Genomic DNA, 21,961 nt, shown 5'->3' on the forward strand with positions numbered 1-21,961 from the left:
TCTATTGTTCCTATTGCTTGATATCTTTTTACCTCTCACAACTCAACACGAGTACAAACAGCATTAATACAATTGAATTAGCTACAATCTGTATATTATGAACCCCCAAATTCAACAGCACCATGCAAGTATATTCCACAAGTCCCCTCAATATTAATTTTCTTCGTGGACTATTCCAGCTTGATACCAGTACAATAAGCACAAAACAACTGAATAGCTACAATATGGTACATGAACTCCTAAACCTTCTAAAAGAATATAAAAGGGTCATCCAAGCATATCCCACATGGACCTAGATCCAATCATTCCTCTAAGTGGACCATTCCAGCTCAAATTGAGTAAAAAAAGCACAAATATAATTTGTTCAAAATAAATAGACATCAGTTTTCTATCAACCTTCTTACCTGCCCGTGGAATGCAGCAGGGGCACCCAAGCGTACCCCACAGGGACCTCGATCCCATCTCTCTTCTTTGTGGAGCCCTTTGATCCCTCACAGCTCACATGGTAGAACCGGAACAACAGGTGGTGCTTCTCATGTAGTATTGTCGGTAGCAACACCTTCACCTAGGATTGGGAGTAAATGCTTAGTTTGAAAGTCATAAAATGAATCTTACCATTTCATTGCATATTGATAATCCTTATTTAAAAGGCTTGAAGAACTAGATTGATATACAAGAGATCTTGGTGCGATACCCTAGCTCTTTGTGAAAAAACCTCTTGGTTTTATTACATGCTCAATGTTAAGCAACGATACACAGGATATAACATTCCTGGGTTTAACCAGTACTGTGTTCACCATTTCTCTACTACATCCTTTTGACGCCGAGCACTAGCGAAAGGAGCAACTGGTTTGTATTTAATCACCTTTTAGTGTGACACGGCTGAAGTTTGAGTACACAACCTTTGACACCGAAGCAAGCTCTCTACACTAAGCTATCAGGGCGGTGTAAAACTTAAGATAAGTTGCCCACAGATTATCTTTTGGATAATTTGCACATTATAATTATTTGATTGGTCGATAGTAATTATTGGATATATATTGACCAATCAATAAATATATTCTGCAAACTTTGACCAAACCAGAATTTTATACAATTGGCTGCTGAAGACCATGCTGTTTTATAGATCATGCTGAAGTACACATGTGGCACCCCTCTGGTAAACATGTATGGGCCATAAACAGCTGGATTTAGTTAACAAACCAGTCAAAGATGAGACCTACCTCTTCTGTGTATTCTGGAGTCTGGCTATGGTGGAGTACACATGAACTGGCTATGCTTGTGAACACTGATGGGCCCAGCCTACCATACACACACTGAAATGTTTAAAAAAATTATATCAAATTTTCCCAATTTTAATAATAAATCAATAAAACACCATTGTTCAGCTCATTTATGATATATTCAGATAATTGATTTTGAATCATACCAAACAGAATTCCAATAGTTATAATGTTAATTTTATATTTTATTTGTAAACTTTTAAGACTACTCAATATTTTTGAGATGGCATACTGCTCTCTGTATTTATACTTAACATCTACATTGAAAGGAGCAGAACTAGAATGGAGAAGATCCACACAAATATAATACACAAACCTTTAACGGTACAGCATGCTCTTCATCGGAGTCACGTATCTCCACGCAACATGATATGTTACGAGCCTGAAAATGTCAATACTCTTTCATTCAAACTGTCAACTAGAAATGGGTCTTATGATAAGTTTTGTATCGGAATAAGACAGAATATGACAAGTGTTTAGTATATTTGCATTTCGGCAGTAAAAGGTATGGTCTTATTATCTTTGTGAGTCCATTTTTGTCAAACATTTCTAGACCAGGGGTTTCAATAAGACCCAAAATCAGGAATTTTTTTAAAATTCCATGTCTGATTTTCAGGAATTTTCATAGAATTTGTAGGTAAAGAAGCGAATTTGATGCACAACTCAAAATGTTTGTTTTCATGTTTATTGTTTATATTCAACCATAACAAGAGTCTAGTATAGGGGCGCATGGGGATGCGAGTGGGAGGGGTCCACCCCTGTCAAAAGGGGGGGGGGGGGGGTCTTATAGAATGTTTTGTTTTTATACTCAATTTAAACCATTTTCCATGATTTTCAGATTGTACAAAATGTTGTTGCTTTTTCACAAATTTTAGAAGGGTGTGTTTAAATATCAAAATTAAAATTCGTCTTTTTGTCTGTGGTAATATGACTGTACTTGTCTGGATTCTTCTTTAGTGCAATGTCTCATTTTTCTCCTAAAATTCATGTAAAATAAAACAAAAACAGACAGTTAAGCATTTGAAACAATATACTGGCCAAAATACACAAAAAAATTATGTAGGGGATTAATTTTATTTGGTACGAACGGGATTGGGTACGAATGTTACATTCAGCCTAGCTTTTATTCAATTGTCTTTGGTAAAGTTATGCTTAATATGTTGATGTTTTAGAATAAAATGACAATAAAAATCACTGCCCTTGCTTAAAGAAACACTTAAACAGCATAGAACATTAATAAAATAACTCCGAAAATCGTTCCGACAAAATGATGGTTTCGGCAAATTTTGACAAGATCGTAGACGTGATAGATAAACGCGACATAAGCATCAAAATATTTTTTGGGGGTTACAAAGAAATGTTCATCATGAATATTTTACAAATACACTTTCAAAACATTCAGTGATAAATTGATGATGTATTTGATTGTGTTAGCCCCAGCTTTCCTATGTCTACAAATCGGCAGTGACCGTCTGCTTCAAGTCAACAATATTTAAAATAGCAACTCTCGTCTGTACAATACAATTATTTTACAAGGTTTAATAGTGTTTGACAACATTTTTCAACATTCCTTCGCATTTTCTATAGCATATTACGAACTTTCATCTTTGAATGAACGAGTTCTCATTCTATATTCTGATTGGCTGACATTCAATAGCTCCGCCTCCTGGCGATGTTTCACTAATTGGCTCTTCCTAATAATCGGATTAGAAGATGGCCATTTATGAATACACAAAGTCATGTCGTCTGCTCATTACAAACAATAAGCTGTCATAAATTATGACACATACAAGGCATATGGGAAGATGAAAGGGCAGTACAGCATATTTAAAGCAGTCAATGGTGCACAGTATATTATGAAAAAGTCTGGTCTCATTAAAAGAGGCGTACAAGGCTATTAAAAGGAATTTTCAAAACGCCCGGGGTCAAATTCTGGGACGTTTTTGGCGATTTTCCGGACGTATAAAACGTCTACGTCCGCTTACACTTTTACAGATAAATGTACCATGTTTGGAGGTAATTTCTTTTGTTTTTTCCACACATGAACGCCCATATTGAACAGTACCAAGTAAAATGGGTGTAAAATGAACTGTTGTCTGTTTATACTTTGAACACCAATTACGTATATAAATGCTGTACAAATATAACTTCATTTATATACTATGCATTGAACTATGTATGTAATAAATTGTGTGCTAATATTCATGATTTTTTCATTGATTACAGGTTATTTAATTCTTGTGTCTGTATTGCTGTATTGCTTTTATTATCTTATACTTCATTATTGTACAACGCCATTGAATATGTATTTATATGTAGAAATAGGCGTTGAAGCAAATAAACAAGTTTCAACAAGTTTTTAACAGTTCTATAACTGTGTGGATAAATAACAAATGAAACACTTGTGTATAACCTCAATAACTTGGGTTGTGGGTGACATGACTTATACTTAATGGACTATGCTGCACGGATCCAATAAACCAGACATGATTTGCTCATGACAGAGAAGCATTTCATATTTAAACTATATGTGAGCTCAGATACATGCAGATGTAATTTTAATGTTTTTGTTGTTGTTTTTTACTTCTTGAGCACTTCTTTGTTGTTATAAACATGACCAAAGTTTAGCAGTGGCACACCTGTACCTCTTGTCCATGTTTTTTTTTGCATTAACATAAGGAAACAGTATCACAAAAAGTTTGAAAACATCAGGACCCTGGCCACTTACCTTGGTAAATGATTTCTGGCTATCGTATTTCAGACTGAGCGGGTAAACATACAGGTTGTTAACATAGGAGTCAAAGGGGCTGTTGAACTGGCCCTTCGCGGGGACAAATTCCTCTATCTCTATGGCAATGGGGTCGGCTGGAGGGGTGGGGAACGGCTTTACAGGAACAAAAGAAGATGTCACTGTGTCTGAAGATGAAACGTGTAAATTGCTTAATAGAAAACATATCGTCCTAGTCCCTAAAATCGCGACCAACCTTGATTTGCGGCCATCTTTGTTTTTACCTGATTATCACGTGAAATGCACGTATCTGCAAAGCTATGACGTCATTTTTACTACAAACTATTTACAAGAGTAGATGCTTTCCAACTCGCGAAAAATGTCTTTAAAACAGATAAATTCACTTGAAACAATGGTTAACACTGCAAACAATGTAGTTTTACTAATCCCAAATTAATTGCCATAGAAACCAACCATATTTGCCACATAACATCCTTAAAAATTCGCTGGTTATTTCGTCTGCTTTGTATACATTTTATCAATGACGGTCACGTGACCTAAATTCTTGTATGAAGGCAAAGCAAACTTATAATATGTGTTTTCATGACCCATAGTTTTAGTGTCAAAATAAAGAAATTAGTGAGTGTAATATCTGTTTTAGGTGCATCCCTAAGCAGTGATAAAGCAGTACATAATTTATTTCCAACTGCCCTTAAACATGCTTATGTACAAAATGATCAGAGAGGAAGGCACTTATGTCCTTAAGTCATCTAGAATGTTCAGTGTTCCTGAAAATATACTTAAAGAGACAGTTTTGTCTTTGGGTTAAATTATACTTTCCCCCACTACGAGTAATTTGACATGATTTAATGTTTTATGTTTACAAAATACTGTAAATCTTTTATTACAAGTTGAAATTTTGAAATTAACATTTTTAAAGATATGTTTGACTGTTTTTCTTAAAAAACAATTGATCAAAATAGTGTTGGCCTAATTAAAACGTGCTGACCTAGATTACGTCAGAGCTTGCGAATCAAGGTACTAGAATCAAGATGGCGGCCTAGTTTCAGTGTTTGTACTCTGTTGACATTATTTACGTGAACTTTTGACTGTTTGTTCTTAAATACTTGTGGAAATATGGATAAATAAATGGCATGTCTGACAAAAGTAGTTCAATTATTTCATTGTTTTGCTCAACTTTATTATTTTGTATTTATTCCTTACATCCGCGAATCATGGTTAGTCGAGGATACACAAGTTTTTCAACAGTCAGTCATATAGGTGCTTCAATAAGCATAAATGTTCATAAATGATGGACAATTTGGAATTTTATTAACATTTTATAACATACAAAATATTTAAGGTAAAAATAATAATTGGAACACAGAAAGTATAGTTAGATGTTTTGCTTTGTAAAGGTTAAAATGCAGACATAGCATTCAGAATGATGTTTTATTTTGTAAGGGAGGAATACCGGGGTAATTTAAAAAGAAGTTTCAGAAGAATATCTTACTTGGTAATGGAGGGTCAGGCTTGATGGGATGAAGGTTGATTTTGAATGTTCCTGGAATGCTGGTCCACTTGCTTTGCTTTTCTGGCCTGGAATTTGAAGAAAGGCAAAACATAGGTCTATATACAATTAGTTCTCTGTTCTGGGGCCGTATTCATTATTATTATACCCCTATTGACTTTGCTATTGTGAACTTATGCTCTTACCACTGATGAAATGCAGATATATACATAATGGGATGATTTTTCAGAACTTTGATAAAGTTAACAATGAAATAAATAACATCGTTGTTAACTTAAACGTGAAATATTTGTTGAAGTGTCCATAGAGTTCAATGAAACAAGTACAGCTAAAATGGCTGCCTCAAATATTGTTAGAAATACTGCAGATCACAAGTGAATCCATTGAACTTCTAGACAAGTAAAGATTTGAAAGTTAACAACGATGTTAACAACTTTGTTAACTTTAACAAAGTTCTGAACAATTGGCAATTTATTATTCATCCTTATCCTTAAACCCAGTTCCTCCTTCAGTGACATGGTCAATAGATTTTACTGCCCATCAAAACATCCAGATATATTGTCTAATTAAAACATACTGATTTTACTCTGGAGATTGAGATCACTTAAGATTTCTATACAACCCCAGGTTAATCAACACTTAAACAAACCTACATTTACAAATAACAAGCATGATGACATACCAGTACAGTCTGTGTTTAATATTAAAGTATGCTTTATATCATTTGTTAATAGAATGTATGAAAGTGACCAATTACCTTTTCAGATCTTGTAGATGTTTGATAACTTCATCCTCCGACATTTTGGAGCTGTCTTGTTTATACAAAGGCATTTCATACGGGCCTACGCTGCTCGTGGCAAGAGGTCTACAAGGAATCACAGAAAAGAGAAATATTTACTATGATATTAGAGGAATGAACAAAGTGAGCCATAATAGGCAGCTAGTGACTCCGTCAGGAATGGACGGTGAAAAAATGGTTGGATAGAACTACAGGTTTATACATAATATTTATATATTTAAAAAAAACACATTTCTGGATGATACTGCAACATAGGATGTAAACATCAACTTGTAAAAACAAAAGATTCTGAACATTCAATTTGAAACATTTTTTGTCAAATAGCAAGAATATGTAAATGCAAGCTAAATGAATGAACATATTCTTCAATAACCAGAAGGAATCACAAATAAATTTATTTTTATTTAAGGAGAAAGCAAAATTACAATTACAGTACTATATAATAGGCTTCAGCCGTGCAGCAAACTGTGATTTGATAAAATAAGTCCCTATTATACCTGGCAGACCAAGCGAAAGGCATCCTATGGTGTCCTATATGAGAGCAGAACTGTTTCATCTGTCGGTAGACTTTGGAGCCAGTCTTGCTGTCGGCTCCCCGAAGGTACGGCTCGATTGATTGTGATATGGGGCCCTGGAGGACCTTCTCTATACGCACGTAGAGGTAGATCTCGCTGTGACGGCGTATAACTGAGTACAGGCCCTGTAATAAGGATGAAACTATAAAATTATCCCCATTCCCATCAGCATAATATGATTATTAGTACTGCGTTTTGATCCGGGAGGTTGTTTTCGACTCAAGTGGATTTTTGCAGATTGAAATCAAAATCTACAAAAATCCACAAGAGTCGTATACAACATTTCTGATCAAAGCACAGTACAAATAACCCTTTTATTATATACATTACTGGTTAGATCACTTAAAAGCCACATGTTTTCATAATAAATGTCATTTTAACGACGCACTATTTTGTTTTATGACATAATTTTAACATCGCCAAACGATACTTGTTATCACGTGATGCACTAGAGTGGAATACGGACTAGCGTTTTTTGCGATATGTATTGCGTGTGGATTTATGATGGGTATATAATAAAAAGTGATACTGTAGACTCATAATATATTTCATCTTTACTAGTTTGTGTGAAGGTTTCTGAGCATAGGCATACTTACATGTAATTGCACACTAATGATGCCAAGAGTGTAACGGATGTCAACGCTTGTCTGATATTTCCATAAAAAATAGGGCATAACTAAACAAAGTAATGGGATTGTTGTACAAGTACTATGGTCAAAGTTTTATTTTAATATCTTGAAAGTTTCTGGAGCTAAGGCTGAAGTTAAAGTTTTGGGATGTCAATTTTCTGTGAAAAACAGACAAGCCAAGCTATAATAAAAAAAAACAAGATGAATGTTGAGGTCTTCCCTACCTGCTTATTTTTGGCCAGCAGCCAGTTTTCCTCAAGGCCTTTTAATTCCGGAGCGGTTGATTTTCCATCGACCTTGTTGAGTTTGTCCGAAGCAGCCACGAGGTCTGCCGGTATCATTGCCTCTATTTCCTGCTCATTTGCATTCATGTGGAAATCCTCGGATATCTTCCTGCCTTCCCTCGCATCATACAGGGCAAAGGTCAGGAAAAATGGCTCAGGCTGAAATATTGTGTGTAAATTATATTGTAAGTATCTTCCATGGCCGAGAGTGAGGTTCATTCCGATCTTAGCGTAGGGTGTTTTGCGGAAACAATGTTTTGCGAGTTTCTGCAAAACACTCTGCACTAGATGCTTTTTCTCCCACCTCAGTTAAACAAAATTAAGTAAAAATGTATTTTTTGCTGGAACGCTTTTGTGCATAGGGAAAAAAATGTGTAGGGATATGCGATAATTCGTGGTTGTCATGGATATGCGCGCTGTGATTCAGATTATGTTAATAGTCAAATCAGTCTTTAAATAGTTCTGAGGAGAGTGAAGCACTATTACTTGAAAGGTGCATGAAAAAAAAATTATGGTGACATTTGAAGCGAGAAATAATTAATTAGCATTCTAAATATTGCCACATGACAAGGTTTCCATGATGCTACAGACGACAGTCTTCAACAAGGGAGGTAATTACAATGTTATGACCATTAAAAAGGAGTTCCATACGGGTTCTTGTTTTATCTTATGTCAGTAGTCTGGAAAAATTCACGGATGACACTCCCATATTTAATGAATCTCATATTTTGTTTACACTGTTTTTTGTTCTAGTTGCACATACATATTATTTAATGTCAAATTTGGCTATATTTGAAACAACTTATAAACCAAACTTATTGGCAACAGAATCGTCTGCACATCAATCAATTGTCTTCGCTCAGTGTCTGTGAAAGTTTCAATCCTTACACAACAAACTCATATTACCCTACCCGCCCATACTTACATTGCATTGTTTCTTGCCGTTACCCTCTTCAGCCATGTTGACCTGTAGTTTGAGTTTAAACTCAAGCAAACGCAACATGAACCTCTCCCCAAACTGCTGGGGGAAGACGTCTACTTCTGATGCTACATCTTCATCGTCCTCGGGATCATGATGGAAATTACGCTGAAAAACCAAGGGAACTGAATGAGAATGTCTGTTGCACTCTATCCATCAGGTGGTAAAGTTCAGTAATCCTTCACAAGGAATAAGAAACATGAATACCGTCTTTGTTAACATAATTGGATATTTTGGTTTAAAAAATAACAGAAAAACATTACATTAATTTTACTGACAATGACACTAAGCCTGTTGAAAAAAAACAAAAACATTTTTCCTTCAAATATCTAATTAGAGTGTTTTGGCACATCAATATCTTGGCTATAGTTGAATTTCTTGCCTTTTAACTGCAGGATCTGGCCATCTAACCATGGTGAATGAGCTCACTAATATGAAGCGGCTACTTACAACTATACTGCCGTAAACATTGAAGAGGTTCTGTCTGTTGTCCTGCCTGGCTTTCAACATCATCGACTCAGACTCTTTGGCATACTGAAATTTATATATTTCCTCATTTTTACACGAAGAAGTAGTGCCTTATAAATAATTGAGTATGTTTTATTTCTTTACAAGTCTCTATTGCAAATACTTATAAAGCATTGAAACAAATAAACATGAATTTTCTATTAAAGATGTTGGAGGTTAAAACTAAACACAAACCTTCTGTAGTTCAGGATGGACCATATTTTCGAAGGCTTTGTCATCCACCTTACTTGGGGAAAAGGGTTCATCTGAAAATGAAGGATTATTTGTTAATTAAGTGTAATAGGATACCCCAAGTAGTTGATACTGATAGGCTAACAAATTCTTCACATGAGTTAATGATTTTAATCAAAAGGTGTTTTATATTTCCATCTTTTCACACAAAATCATCATATTTCAAACTTACGGATCTGAATATTGTTGGTTACCTCCCCCAAAATTGTTGCAGCCATTTTTGGTGGTAATATTTTTTTCCCCAACTAACATGAAATGTGACTGTGCAGCTAACAACTTACTTTAAGCATTATATATTTTACAATGATTGTGAAGGAAGCTATGAAAGCTTATACTAAGTCACTCTCGTTGGCACGATGTTACACAAGAATGTGGTCTTGTGTTGTGGGGGAAAACCGGAGTACCCGGAGATAACCCACTTGTCCGGCTAGGTGATCTATAACCAAACTCACATGCGCCCAGACTGGGAATCGAACCCGGGTCACCTTGGTGAGAAGCGAGTGCGCTAACCACTGGGCTAACGGGACAACCTTAGTTTGTCTCTGTTTAATAGAAATATCTCCACTGAATCCATTTCTTACATCACCTGTTCCTATCCAGGGAAATGTTGAACAAAGTCTCCACATCATTGTAGACATATTGAAGTAAGGGTAATAATGAATTTTTAATTTGTTAAATTAAACAACCAACAACTTAATGTGATTCCCTTTATTAGATTTATTTATTTTATTATCTTACCTCTCCTGATTCTGTCCAGGCAAATATTGGACAATTATCTCCACAGCATTTCAGATATATTTAAGTGAGTGTGAGAATCCATTTCTATTTATTTAATTTAATCTATTATATTTATTTCTAATTTGCAAGCAACCAACAATTTAATTTATCTCCTCTAAATAGATGAATCTACCTTGAAATTATTCTAACCTCCCCTGATGAAATTATTCTTACCTCCCCTGATGAAATTATTCTTACCTCCCCTGATGAAATTATTCTTACCTCCCCTGAGCCTATCTAGTGAAATATTAGAGAGCGTCTCAGCAGCATTGCGGACCTTGTTCAGGGTCATAATCCAGTCCTCCATTTCCACTTCACTCTCTGCAGCAAACAGATAAGCCTTCTCCTGTGTCCGTAATTCAAAACCGTGCTTCCCTTTTTTTGAGTTCTGAAAATTAAGGAGAAAATAACATTGTTCATTCTCTTCAATGTGGCCGACATTGTTGCCTTTATCGTAGCTTATAAACACAGGAACCAATGGCTAGCTATGTATGTTATACATGTATTTCACTGATAATATCAAGAAAACTAGAAGCGCCGCAATGCGACGAAACCAGGTTTTTGTTATGGGCAATCCTTTCCATTGTATTACCTTGACAACCTCCTGTACACATTCAAGAAAGATAACTCCTTTTGCTTCTGACCTCCTGTCATCTTTGAAGAACTCGAGGCTGTATGTTTGGTCTGATTGCTGCTTGATGACAAAGTAGCGGCGCTTGAATTGCTAAAATAGACAAAGTCTTTGGTAGTGTTGTAAGAGAATATTATTAAACTTTTTTGTATGAGGTGATATCAGAAAGAAATTAGCATCGTTATGTCGTTAAAGACTTTTCTACAAAAACAATGTTAAAAGTTGAGCCAAAAGTGCTAATGTGTAAAACCTATTCAATTTCAATAAAAAGCTCAATGCTTGAGATTATTATCCTCTTGCTGCTGACAAGCCCTTTAGACAACTTGGTAAGAGGGTTGACTTAACTCAGAATTGAGCCCACGCCCGATATCTTCAAAAGCTGACGAGCTAGCCCAGCAGGAAGGCTATTTAAAGTGCATATACTGCTGGCACTACAGTATAATTGTCAGTGTTGTGCCCTGTCTTACCCGTGTAAAGCTCATGATGGTATCTTTGCTGCTATCAGGGCCTTTGTACAGCCAACCAGCCTTGGTTATCACCGGTTGTGTCATTGACGCGCTGGAGTAGGTGCGACTTATTGTGTCCTGGAACATGGCAATCATGTTAAATAAAACAATCAATAGGCAAACATCTTTTGACTACGCAAATAATCATACAGATTTAAAACTAAGAATGAGCTATTTTCCACAATAATTATTCAGGACTCAAGCAGAAATACAAATGCACAAAGCATTCTGCAAATACTTTTCATATGGAATGAACCCCAAGAGGGTTATGTACAGTGTCTATATTTATAAAAGTAATACACTCAGATTTGATTAGTGTTACCTCAATTAAAAATGGAATATGATTTAACAATTGTCCATTATTCTTAAAAAAAAATCTTTCTTGTCGATAACCATTCATTAACAATATGTATTAGTAGCATATTTTACTTATTTTCTATCCTAATATAGAATCATTATCAACATCGCTGAAAAAGTGGCACAACTTAACATTTAATACATCCTGTAAATACCTTTAATGTTTTTTTTTGAGCAGTTTCTATGGTTAAAGTTGTTGTGCCACTGACAACACCACAGCTATCTATGACAATAACATGTCTTTTTGGAGTTATATTACCCCACCCACCTACCTCACGGTCGTCTGCCTCCTGGTCCACTTCATACACCTGCTCCTGTAACTCTTCACGTTTCTTCACACTGTAAAAAAAATGGCTAATCTGATTGGTTTAGATCGAGGTCAACATTCCTTTATCCCACCCCCTTGAAATATACACAATATCTTGTACAGGAGACAGTTTACTATTTCCTGTAAGATTTTTTTTCTCTTTTTTTTTAAACTTCGTCAGGAAAAACGAGACAAATTGGATTTTTTGTTTCTATTACTGAGTTTTTGAAAAACAAATGGGGGAGGAGAGATAAGGTGATTACAATTATTATCCTTCCAAATATTTGTCACAACATACTTTCACTAAATCAACATACATCAGAATCAATGCCTAACAGTGACACAATTATTTATAAACACTCGGCCATATGTACAGGAACCATAAAAAAACAGGGTCAGTAACACCAGACCAGACTTCCAGATGACCAAGACACTTCAAAACAGACACAAAATTCTGAATATAAAACAATTCCTAACTACCTTCAGGTTTTCTGCTCTACCTTTCTCTATTTATAAATGGACCGAATTGACTACAAATACTCAGTCTGGTATTGAAAGGCCGGAAAGCCTTCGATATTATATTCATAGGTTAAACAATAAAAGTATTCATTATATACCCATCATAAATCCACACGCAATACATATCGGAAATACGGTAGTCCGTATTCCACTCCAATGCAATACGGCCGTATTTCACTCTTGTGAAGCCATGTCACAACAAGGATCGTTGCGCGATGTTAAAATGATGTAATAAAACAAAATAGTGTGTCGTTAAAATGACATTTACTATGAAAACATGTGGCTTTTATGTGATCTAACCAGTAATATATATAATAAAAGGGTTAATAGTACTGCGTTTTGATCCGGAATGTCGTATTCGACTCTCGTGGATTTTTGCAGGTTTTGAATCTGCAAAAATCCACTTGAGTCGAATACAACCTCCCGGATTAAAATGCAGTACTAATAACCCTATTTTATCTAAACATCAGACAAACTATTTTTTCTAGTAACATTATCATGTTTCTCATGGTACATTTTCTTATGCTGCAATTACATTTCGTACAATTCAATTAAAGGCAGTTGACTCAAACATATTTAGATATGGCATGTTCATCAAAAGCATGAAAGTGGTTGCCAATTAAACTCGAACTTAAATCCAAGGACATTGTTCATCGTGAACATGTATACCAAGTGACATGATATCATCTTAAACTGTTTTTGAAAAATAACAAAGACATAAACAATGGCATCCAAACACCAAAACTTTTGACAAAACCCGAAAAAATTGCCAACCACATTATAAGCAAGATAAAATCAATGACACTGGTTGTCTGGTTATGGAAGTGTTTAGCACAATCGCTTCTCACAAAGGCATTCTGGGCTTGAAACCCAGCCTGGGCATATGTGAGTTTGGTCACCAAGCGGGATGAGTAGGTTTTCTCCGTACACTCCAACTTCACGCACAACACAAGACCACACTCTTGCGTAACTTCATGCCAAAAAAGTCGCTTACGCTTAAATAAATTTCTTAACAATCATTGTCAAACAAATATCATTTAAACTTAAAGTATGATAAAACGGCAACTTATTTATAAACAGCAACAGTGAAGCTAAAAATCATCATGTTTTCCATACCTTGGCAGCTGCTGGTAGCCTCCGGAGTATTTGCTGTACCTGAAGCGGACCATGTGACAGGTGTCAGTGTACGTTTGTAGACACTCTTCCACCAGGAGGTTCCCCGATTTCTCCCCGCCCAGGGTTGGCACCGTTGAGTGCACCGTGCGCATCTTCTTTGCCGGGGTCGGGGCCTTGCAAACACAAGATAAATGTGTCAGCAGCTAATTTAAAATTTTTATATGTCAAACCAAAGCAAATTTCACTTAAAACCCCTCAAAAAACTCCTACTTTCAAAATAGGTATAATAAATACTCAAAAATATTAATTGAAAAGTGATCATAGTATACATACGTAGATAATAATGGGCCATGTAGTTCTTGTTATGTAATCACAAAAATGTATAGCAGAGTTGGAGCCCGGGTAGGCAAACTCTTGACTTAGACTCAAGAAGTAAGTCTCCTAGGTTCGAGTCTGCCACTTAGACTCAAGAAGTAAGTCTCCTAGGTTCGAGTCTGCCACTTAGACTCAAGAAGTAAGTCTCCTAGGTTCGAGTCTGCCAAAAGTCCTTTGATGTGATCATTTTTCACTTAGTCAATTATCCCACAATAGGTCATCTGAGAATGTGTACCAAGGATATTCGATGAAGGTTTCAGACATATAGTACGTAAAACACATAATCACATCTGAAACCTAAGTAACACAACCGCCTGGCCCCATACTTACAGGTGTGAGTATGTCATCATATGGAAAATTGAGCAGGTCCCTGTGAGGGTCATTGTGGAGCAGAACCTTGTTCTTCAGGACGTACGTCTCATAATCTATGGGCCCCACCGGCTTTGGACGGTTCTGAAAATATACAATTTTATACACACATTACTTTTAGGGCAAGTATAGTAAAGTTACATGCCGTATATCCACAGATGCATTAAGTGCAGAAAAACTATAGCCTAAAATGAAAATATACTTACAATCAGAATGAAAATATCTGACTCAAGAAGGTGTTTTTTAAAACTATTCATTTTGTTCAGTTTAATTTTATTACATTAAAAAAATCACAATTCAACTATTAACACTTAGTTAAAGTTACTGAGTTACTTATACCCAGTCATTTACGGTATGTTCCTTCAAGTAACAATGTAATTTTGTGTGTTTTTATAATCTGCACTACACATGATAATGACCCTAAAAAGCTAAAACAAGCAAAATAAATTACCATAATACGTTCCTTAAATTATTCACAATGAATGAAATGATTAACCCCGCAGCATTTTTGGCGTTAAATCAGAGTACAGATTCCTTAACTTTTAAAAGATGCCATATTTCCAGGAAATACTAGACATGACAATGTCTGCTGACCACACCATCATGACTAATGTTTTTAAATGTTTGTTTTCATATGACTGACTGACTCATTAAGTTAAGTCCAACTCAAATAACACTTAAGCCATTGGCAGTGTCAATGTTTTGTGCCATCTTGTTTTTACCGAGCACAGTAGTCAGAGGGTGCAAACAACAAACAGCAAACAAACATTTTTTTCAAATGTGGCCTAATATATTTATCTATTCAACTTTAAAGCAGCGCTCTCAAAGATTGACAGTTTTGACTTCTTTTATGCCTCAGAATCAGCTGATTTTAGTACCGATGCCTTCAATAAAGTTGTATTAGACTGCCATAATAAAGCAGATAGCAACTGTTTGAAAAACTGCTGAAAATTTCATTTTGCTTTAAGCTTTAGTAATGCTTTTAGCCATGAAAAAATATTTTTTGAATGTTAATATGAAACCATCTGCTCTTTTGTCAGGAGTCTGGTTTCCGGAACTAAAATTACACAAAAATTGGCTCATTCAAAGACAAAAAATAAAATAATGTCTAAACAATCTGTTAGAGTGCAGCTATAAATTACATCAAAAAATATTTTTCCATATGAAGCAATATAAAGTTTGACACATTTCAGACAATTTTGTTACATGAAACATGCAATATTATAGTGTAAATATTTTATTTGGGAACAACTCCCCTTGATAAAAACTTTATCAATATATAGTGCTGATAAAATACTAAGAGCCACTTTTTGTGAACAGTTTGGCAGCCAAACAATAATTAATGTAGTGTAAAATATGTGCAAGGTATTTTATGATAAATGATTAAACTTCTCAGTTCCTTCTAGGCATTTTATAAAACAAAATAAATGCCGTATTTGTCCTAATAGACACATGTGTATTCAACAACCTGTGTGCTAATTAAAAACAAAAAAAATGTGTATCAGTAATATTAGTTTAATGTAACCTACAGACACAAGAACAATATGCTGTATAATAGTTTGTTTTATAAAAGACAAATTTGTGGTCTATATGATTTTTACAGCAACATAAGCTGCATTTTCATAAGTTTTTAGTCAGATTAAACAATGTTAAAGCTGCACTCTCACAGATATACCATTTTTACAATTTTTTATTTTTTGTCTTGGAAAGAGCAAATTTTCGCATACAATTATCTGCAAACCAATGATATAAGATTGCTGACAAAAAATCAGATCGTAGATTTTCATATATCCGTTCAAAAAATAATGTTTTATGGCTTAAACCATTACTAACAGTTTAAGAAAAATGCATAAAACATGATTTTGTTAACTTAAATATAAAAATCTGTGATTTAAATTTTTGTCATTTTTTTAAACTTGTTTTCATGGATTCTCGCAAAAACTGCTCGTTCCAAGACAAAAAATAAAAAAGTAATCCAAACGTTCAATCTGTGAGAGTGCAGCTTTAAAATCCCAGTATCACACTGTATCACACTGTAAAAAAGTTACAAAAAAAGACCCATGGTATCTGCACAAGTTTATAAGGGCAAGAATGGTTATTATAAGGTACATGCCATAATTATACAGATGATCGATGCATTAAGTACAGAAAAACTATAGCTTAAAATGAAAATATACTTACAAACAGAATGAAAATATCTGACTCAAGAAGGTGATTTTCAAAACTATTCATTTTGTTCAGTTTAAGGTTCCAAGAAGAAGTCTTCAGTTGAAAAAATGAAGATCTAGTCAAACTATGTTACTCTTTTACTACCGGTAATACATTTTAATAAGTGGTCTTCAATAAATAACTTCCAAAAATGTTATTACATTAAAAAAATCAAATTCAACTATTAACACTTGGTGAAAGTTACTGAGTATATTCCTTCAAATAACATTATGTAAATGTATGTGTTTTTATAATCTGCACTACACACGATAATGACCACAAGAAGCTAAGACAAGCAAAATAAATTACCATAATTCTTTCCTTAAATTGTTCACAATGTATGAAATGATTATCCCCGAAGCATTTTTGTCATTTTTGGCGTTAAATCAGAGTACAGATTCCTAAACTACCTCAGTATGACAGCAAACTTTATCACAACGACAACTTATCATATTGGAAGCATTCATTGTTATGTGGACATAAACTTCTTCAATTTCTATCTTGGACATAGACTACAAAATTAATGTACTTCAATTTCTATCTTGGACATAGGCTACTTTAATTTCTATCGATCTTTGCTGATATTTTTTTGTGCATTTTGCATGATTTGTATAATTCATGAGTAACAAATAGACACGTAACTTGTATAACCCATTAAACATAATATAATAGTTACAGCTTGATGTGGGGTCACTTTTTCTTTGGTAATTTCATGAGAAAAATCAATGTTAACTCAATAACAAACAATAATAATAAAGTAAAAGAAATATTTCACCTTACCATAAGGTAAAAATGATGATTGATTTAGAGAATACTCATTTAATATAATACTGTAATATTATTCTGTATTGAACTGATTATTGTGATAGTGATCGCACAAATGTTGCCATTATTTCTGAATGTTAACTTTGACATAATGGAAACATGTGTCTTCATTTGCATAACTATATTTATAACAATGTGTACATCATAAAAATAATTGTGTATTTTTCCACCTATAGTATATTTATATTTTTTTTGGCATCATAACCTGTATTGTGCACCTTTACCTGGGTTTGAAGATTATAAAGAGACATAGATTGCATTTAAATGTATGTGTACTAGTTGACTTTTAAGTTTTAATTTGTTTATCTATAATTATAGAATTGTAAATTATTTTTTAGGATTGTGAAATTTGGGTCAAATTTTAGTTAAAAAGAATACTTTTTGTGATTGTGAAGAAGGGCTGAAATGCAGCCCCATTTTTAGCAAATTAAAAGCACTGATAATGTACAAAGATCACTTTAAATATTATTTTCAATGGTGTACGGTAACATAGCATTTATCAAATATCTGAGCAAGGTTAACGATCCTTAATATTAAATCATGAGATTGAAAGTATATGGGAACATTTAAAATGTAACACATTTGGGGTTGGATTTTTGAGGATATTTGATATAAATGAAACCCAAACAATCTCATTTATTGTGAGCTGTACACCATGTAATGCTATATGACCAGTAACAAATGAGGTCAGGATCAAATTAATTTTCGACACTGTACTTGGTTCACATTTATTGTACACGAAAATATTACAAAAATTGAGCTGAATAACTTGTGAACCTCCAAAATAAAGTTTGAATACTTAAAGTAGCACTGCCATCTTTTTGTGAACGTTGTTTACAACTTAATATTTTATATTATGGCTGAAACAAGTTGACCCATTCCATACATGAGCTTTAAGATCATTTTTTTCAGGCGTCTAAGTTAATTTGAAAAATATTTTAAAGTCAACTAACTGTCACGACAATCAAGATCAAATGAAAAAAACGCGTAACTATTTTCCCCAGCAATTTCATTAGCGTGCCAGCCCAAGAACAGCTTAAAAAAGGTCATGGGCAACTCAGTGTCTAAAATAAGCCAGTGGCAATTCAGTGTCTTAAATGTTTAGTCATGGGCAACTCAGTGTCTTAAATAAGGTCATGGGCAACTTAATATCAAAAATTAAATCAGTCATGGGCAACTCAGTGTCTTAAATCAGTCATGGGTAACTCAGTGTCTATATTCAGCCATTGGCAACTCAGTGTCTTAAATCAGCCATGGGCAACTCAGTGTCTTAAATCAGTCATGGGCAACTCAGTGTCTTAAATCAGTCATGGGTAACTCAATGTCTAAAATCAGTCATGGGCAACTCAGTGTCTTAAATCAGTCATGGGCAACTCAGTGTCTAAAATCAGTCATGGGCAACTCAGTGTCTTTATTCAGCCATGGGCAACTCAGTGTCTTAAATCAGTCATGGGCAACTCAGTGTCTTAAATCAGTCATGGGCAACTCAGTGTCTAAAATCCGTCATGGGCAACTCAGTGTCTTTATTCAGCCATGGGCAACTCAGAATCTTAAGTCAGTCATGGGCAACTCAGTGTCTTAAATCAGCCATCGGCAACTCAGTGTCTTAAATCAGTCATGGGCAACTCAGTGTCTTAAATCAGTCATGGGCAACTCAGTGTCTTTATTCAGCCATGGGCAACTCAGTGTCTTAAATCAGTCATGGGCAACTCAGTGTCTTAAATCAGTCATGGGCAACTCAGTGTCTTAAATCAGTCATGGGCAACTCAGTGTCTAAAATCAGTCATGGGCAACTCAGCTTCTTAAATCAGTCATGGGCAACTCAGTGTCTAAAATCAGTCATGGCCAACTCAGTGTCTTTATTCAGCCATGGGCAACTCAGTGTCTTAAATCAGTCATGGGTAACTCAGTGTCTTAAATCAGCCATGGGCAACTCAGTGTCAGAAAATCAGACATGGGCAACTCAGTGTCTTAAATCAGTCATGGGCAACTCAGTGTCTTTATTCAGCCATGGGCAACTCAGTGTCTTAAATCAGTCATGGGCAACTCAGTGTCTTAAATCAGTCATGGGCAACTCAGTGTCTAAAATCAGTCATGGGCAACTCAGTGTCTTAAATCAGTCATGGGCAACTCAGTGTCTAAAATCAGTCATGGGCAACTCAGTGTCTAAATTCAGCAATGGGCAACTCAGTGTCTTAAATCAGTCATGGGCAACTCAGTGTCTTAAATCAGTCATGGGCAACTCAGTGTCTTAAATCAGTCATGGGCAACTCAGTGTCTAAAATCAGTCATGGGCAACTCAGTGTCTTAACATCAGCCATGGGCAACTCAGTGTCTAAAATCAGTCATGGGCAACTCAGTGTCTTAAATCAGTTATGGGCAACTCAGTGTCTAAAATCAGTCATGGCCAACTCAGTGTCTTAAATCAGTCATGGGCAACTCAGTGTCTAAAATCAGTCATGGGCAACTCAGTGTCTTAACATCAGCCATGGGCAACTCAGTGTCTAAAATCAGTCATGGGCAACTCAGTGTCTTAAATCAGTCATGGGCAACTCAGTGTCTTAAATCAGTCATGGGCAACTCAGTGTCTTTATTCAGCCATGGGCAACTCAGTGTCTTAAATCAGTCATGGGTAACTCAGTGTCTTTATTCAGTCATGGGCAACTCAGTGTCATTATTCAGTCATGGGCAACTCAGTGTCTTAAATCAGTCATGGGCAACTCAGTGTCTTAAATCAGTCATGGGCAACTCAGTGTCTAAAATCCGTCATGGGCAACTCAGTGTCTTTATTCAGTCATGGGCAACTCAGTGTCTAAAATCCGTCATGGGCAACTCAGTGTCTTTATTCAGTCATGGGCAACTCAGTGTCTTAAATCAGTCATGGGCAACTCAGTGTCTAAAATCAGTCATGGGTAACTCAGTGTCTATATTCAGTCATGGGCAACTCAGTGTCTTAAATCAGTCATGGGCAACTCAGTGTCTTTATTCAGCCATGGGCAACTCAGTGTCTTAAATCAGTCATGGGCAACTCAGTGTCTTAACATCAGCCATGGGCAACTCAGTGTCTAAAATCAGTCATGGGCAACTCAGTGTCTTTATTCAGCCATGGGCAACTCAGTGTCTTAAATCAGTCATGGCCAACTCAGTGTCTTTATTCAGTCATGGGCAACTCAGTGTCTTTATTCAGCCATGGGCAACTCAGTGTCTTAAATCAGTCATGGGCAACTCAGTGTCTTTATTCAGTCATGGGGAACTCAGAATCTTAAGTCAGCCATGGGCAACTCAGTGTCTTAAAACATCCATTGGCAACTCTTAAAAAAGCCATGAATTTTAGCATCATTGATTTTAGAAATTAAAACTGGTTCCTTTAAAAACAATAAGATGGCAGCATACATTCGGAAGCATCACACTATAGCCAATTAAATAAATATGTAGATTATTCAATATTAACCTCATTAAAAAAAAATGCCTAAACACATCCACATCAAATTAATGCAATCTTAAAGCAACAATTACCTGACGATAGAGTTCCAACAAAGATTTATCAACAATATCCGAACTATTTGTTGCCATTTCCATAATGGCCGAAACCATCCCGTTAAAACCATTTCCAGACTTGGCCTGTTCTTTCAACATTCGCTTCAAATTGCGTTCACGTCTTACACGTTTCCTGTCGTAGCTATTTAGAGGTGTTTGTTGAAAATGAGCAAGACGTAGTGGAACTAAATCTGACCCATTTACGCCCGTTACCACAATTTTTGTTTGACAAATGTCACCAAAATCTGAAATATCTCTTGAAAGGTCCTTCATTGTGACTAGGTGCTTATACAGTATTATAATTATATTACTATTCCTATGGCTGAAGAGATTTAGAAAACAATGATACAGCACAACACTTTTTTATTCCAGTTGTTAAAAGCTTCCAATGGTCCAAACGAAATAAGACCCATTCTAAAGGCCCAAAAATCAAAGGTGTACTGTGTCAGCATCCATATTATTGACAACATCAATTCTACAAGGCATCAGGTATATTTCAATATAAACAACAACATCCTCTGGGGAGAAGCCAATTATATATCACTTGTTGCACAACAAATTCCCAATAAATAATTCATTTTCCAGAGGTATCTATCATGAAACATGTTGCCAAATTCGCTTCAGTCAGTTTCCTCCTCTTCAGCATCCAGTAACTAGCTCTTCAAATGAAAATAACAAAAAGGCATGCAGCTCTTCATTAAAGGAGGTAAAAAAAGTCCATTAGTGGGTGGTAACCTGGAAAATTCCTGAATAAATATTACTTTCTTCATTGTCTACAGGAGAAGTCATGAAAATCATCAATTTTCTTGCCCCAACAATAAATGTTGATATTTTATACAGGCCATATCAGATAATGAGACATATGTC

General features: G+C 35.3%; 1 protein-coding gene across 22 annotated transcripts in view; it reads right to left on the bottom strand.

Annotated features, from left to right (window-relative positions):
* LOC128220760 (dedicator of cytokinesis protein 9-like) overlaps positions 1-21,961 on the bottom strand; it is a 91,589-nt gene that overhangs the window by 60,038 nt on the left and 9,590 nt on the right. For 9 of the 22 annotated variants that reach the window (XM_052929278.1, XM_052929277.1, XM_052929282.1 and 6 more), the window contains exons 1-18: positions 21,074-21,564; positions 14,486-14,608; positions 13,781-13,953; positions 12,111-12,177; positions 11,443-11,559; positions 10,937-11,068; positions 10,567-10,732; positions 9,511-9,581; positions 9,259-9,342; positions 8,755-8,916; positions 7,770-7,988; positions 6,839-7,041; positions 6,300-6,407; positions 5,525-5,610; positions 4,012-4,199; positions 1,600-1,665; positions 1,224-1,316; positions 405-565 (exon numbers count right to left, since the gene is read on the bottom strand). In XM_052929278.1, the coding sequence (XP_052785238.1) occupies positions 405-565; positions 1,224-1,316; positions 1,600-1,665; positions 4,012-4,199; positions 5,525-5,610; positions 6,300-6,407; positions 6,839-7,041; positions 7,770-7,988; positions 8,755-8,916; positions 9,259-9,342; positions 9,511-9,581; positions 10,567-10,732; positions 10,937-11,068; positions 11,443-11,559; positions 12,111-12,177; positions 13,781-13,953; positions 14,486-14,608; positions 21,074-21,367 (2,513 nt within the window). In that variant the 5' untranslated portion in view covers positions 21,368-21,564. Of the gene's footprint in view, positions 1-404; positions 566-1,223; positions 1,317-1,599; positions 1,666-4,011; positions 4,200-5,524; positions 5,611-6,299; positions 6,408-6,838; positions 7,042-7,769; positions 7,989-8,754; positions 8,917-9,258; positions 9,343-9,510; positions 9,582-10,566; positions 10,733-10,936; positions 11,069-11,442; positions 11,560-12,110; positions 12,178-13,780; positions 13,954-14,485; positions 14,609-14,975; positions 15,114-21,073; positions 21,566-21,961 lie in introns of those variants that run through there. The other 13 variants (XM_052929269.1, XM_052929272.1, XM_052929265.1 and 10 more) reach the window with 4 other exon arrangements.

This window comes from Mya arenaria, chromosome 15 (genome assembly GCF_026914265.1).
Source record: "Mya arenaria isolate MELC-2E11 chromosome 15, ASM2691426v1".
Taxonomy (NCBI): Eukaryota; Metazoa; Mollusca; class Bivalvia; order Myida; family Myidae; genus Mya; species Mya arenaria.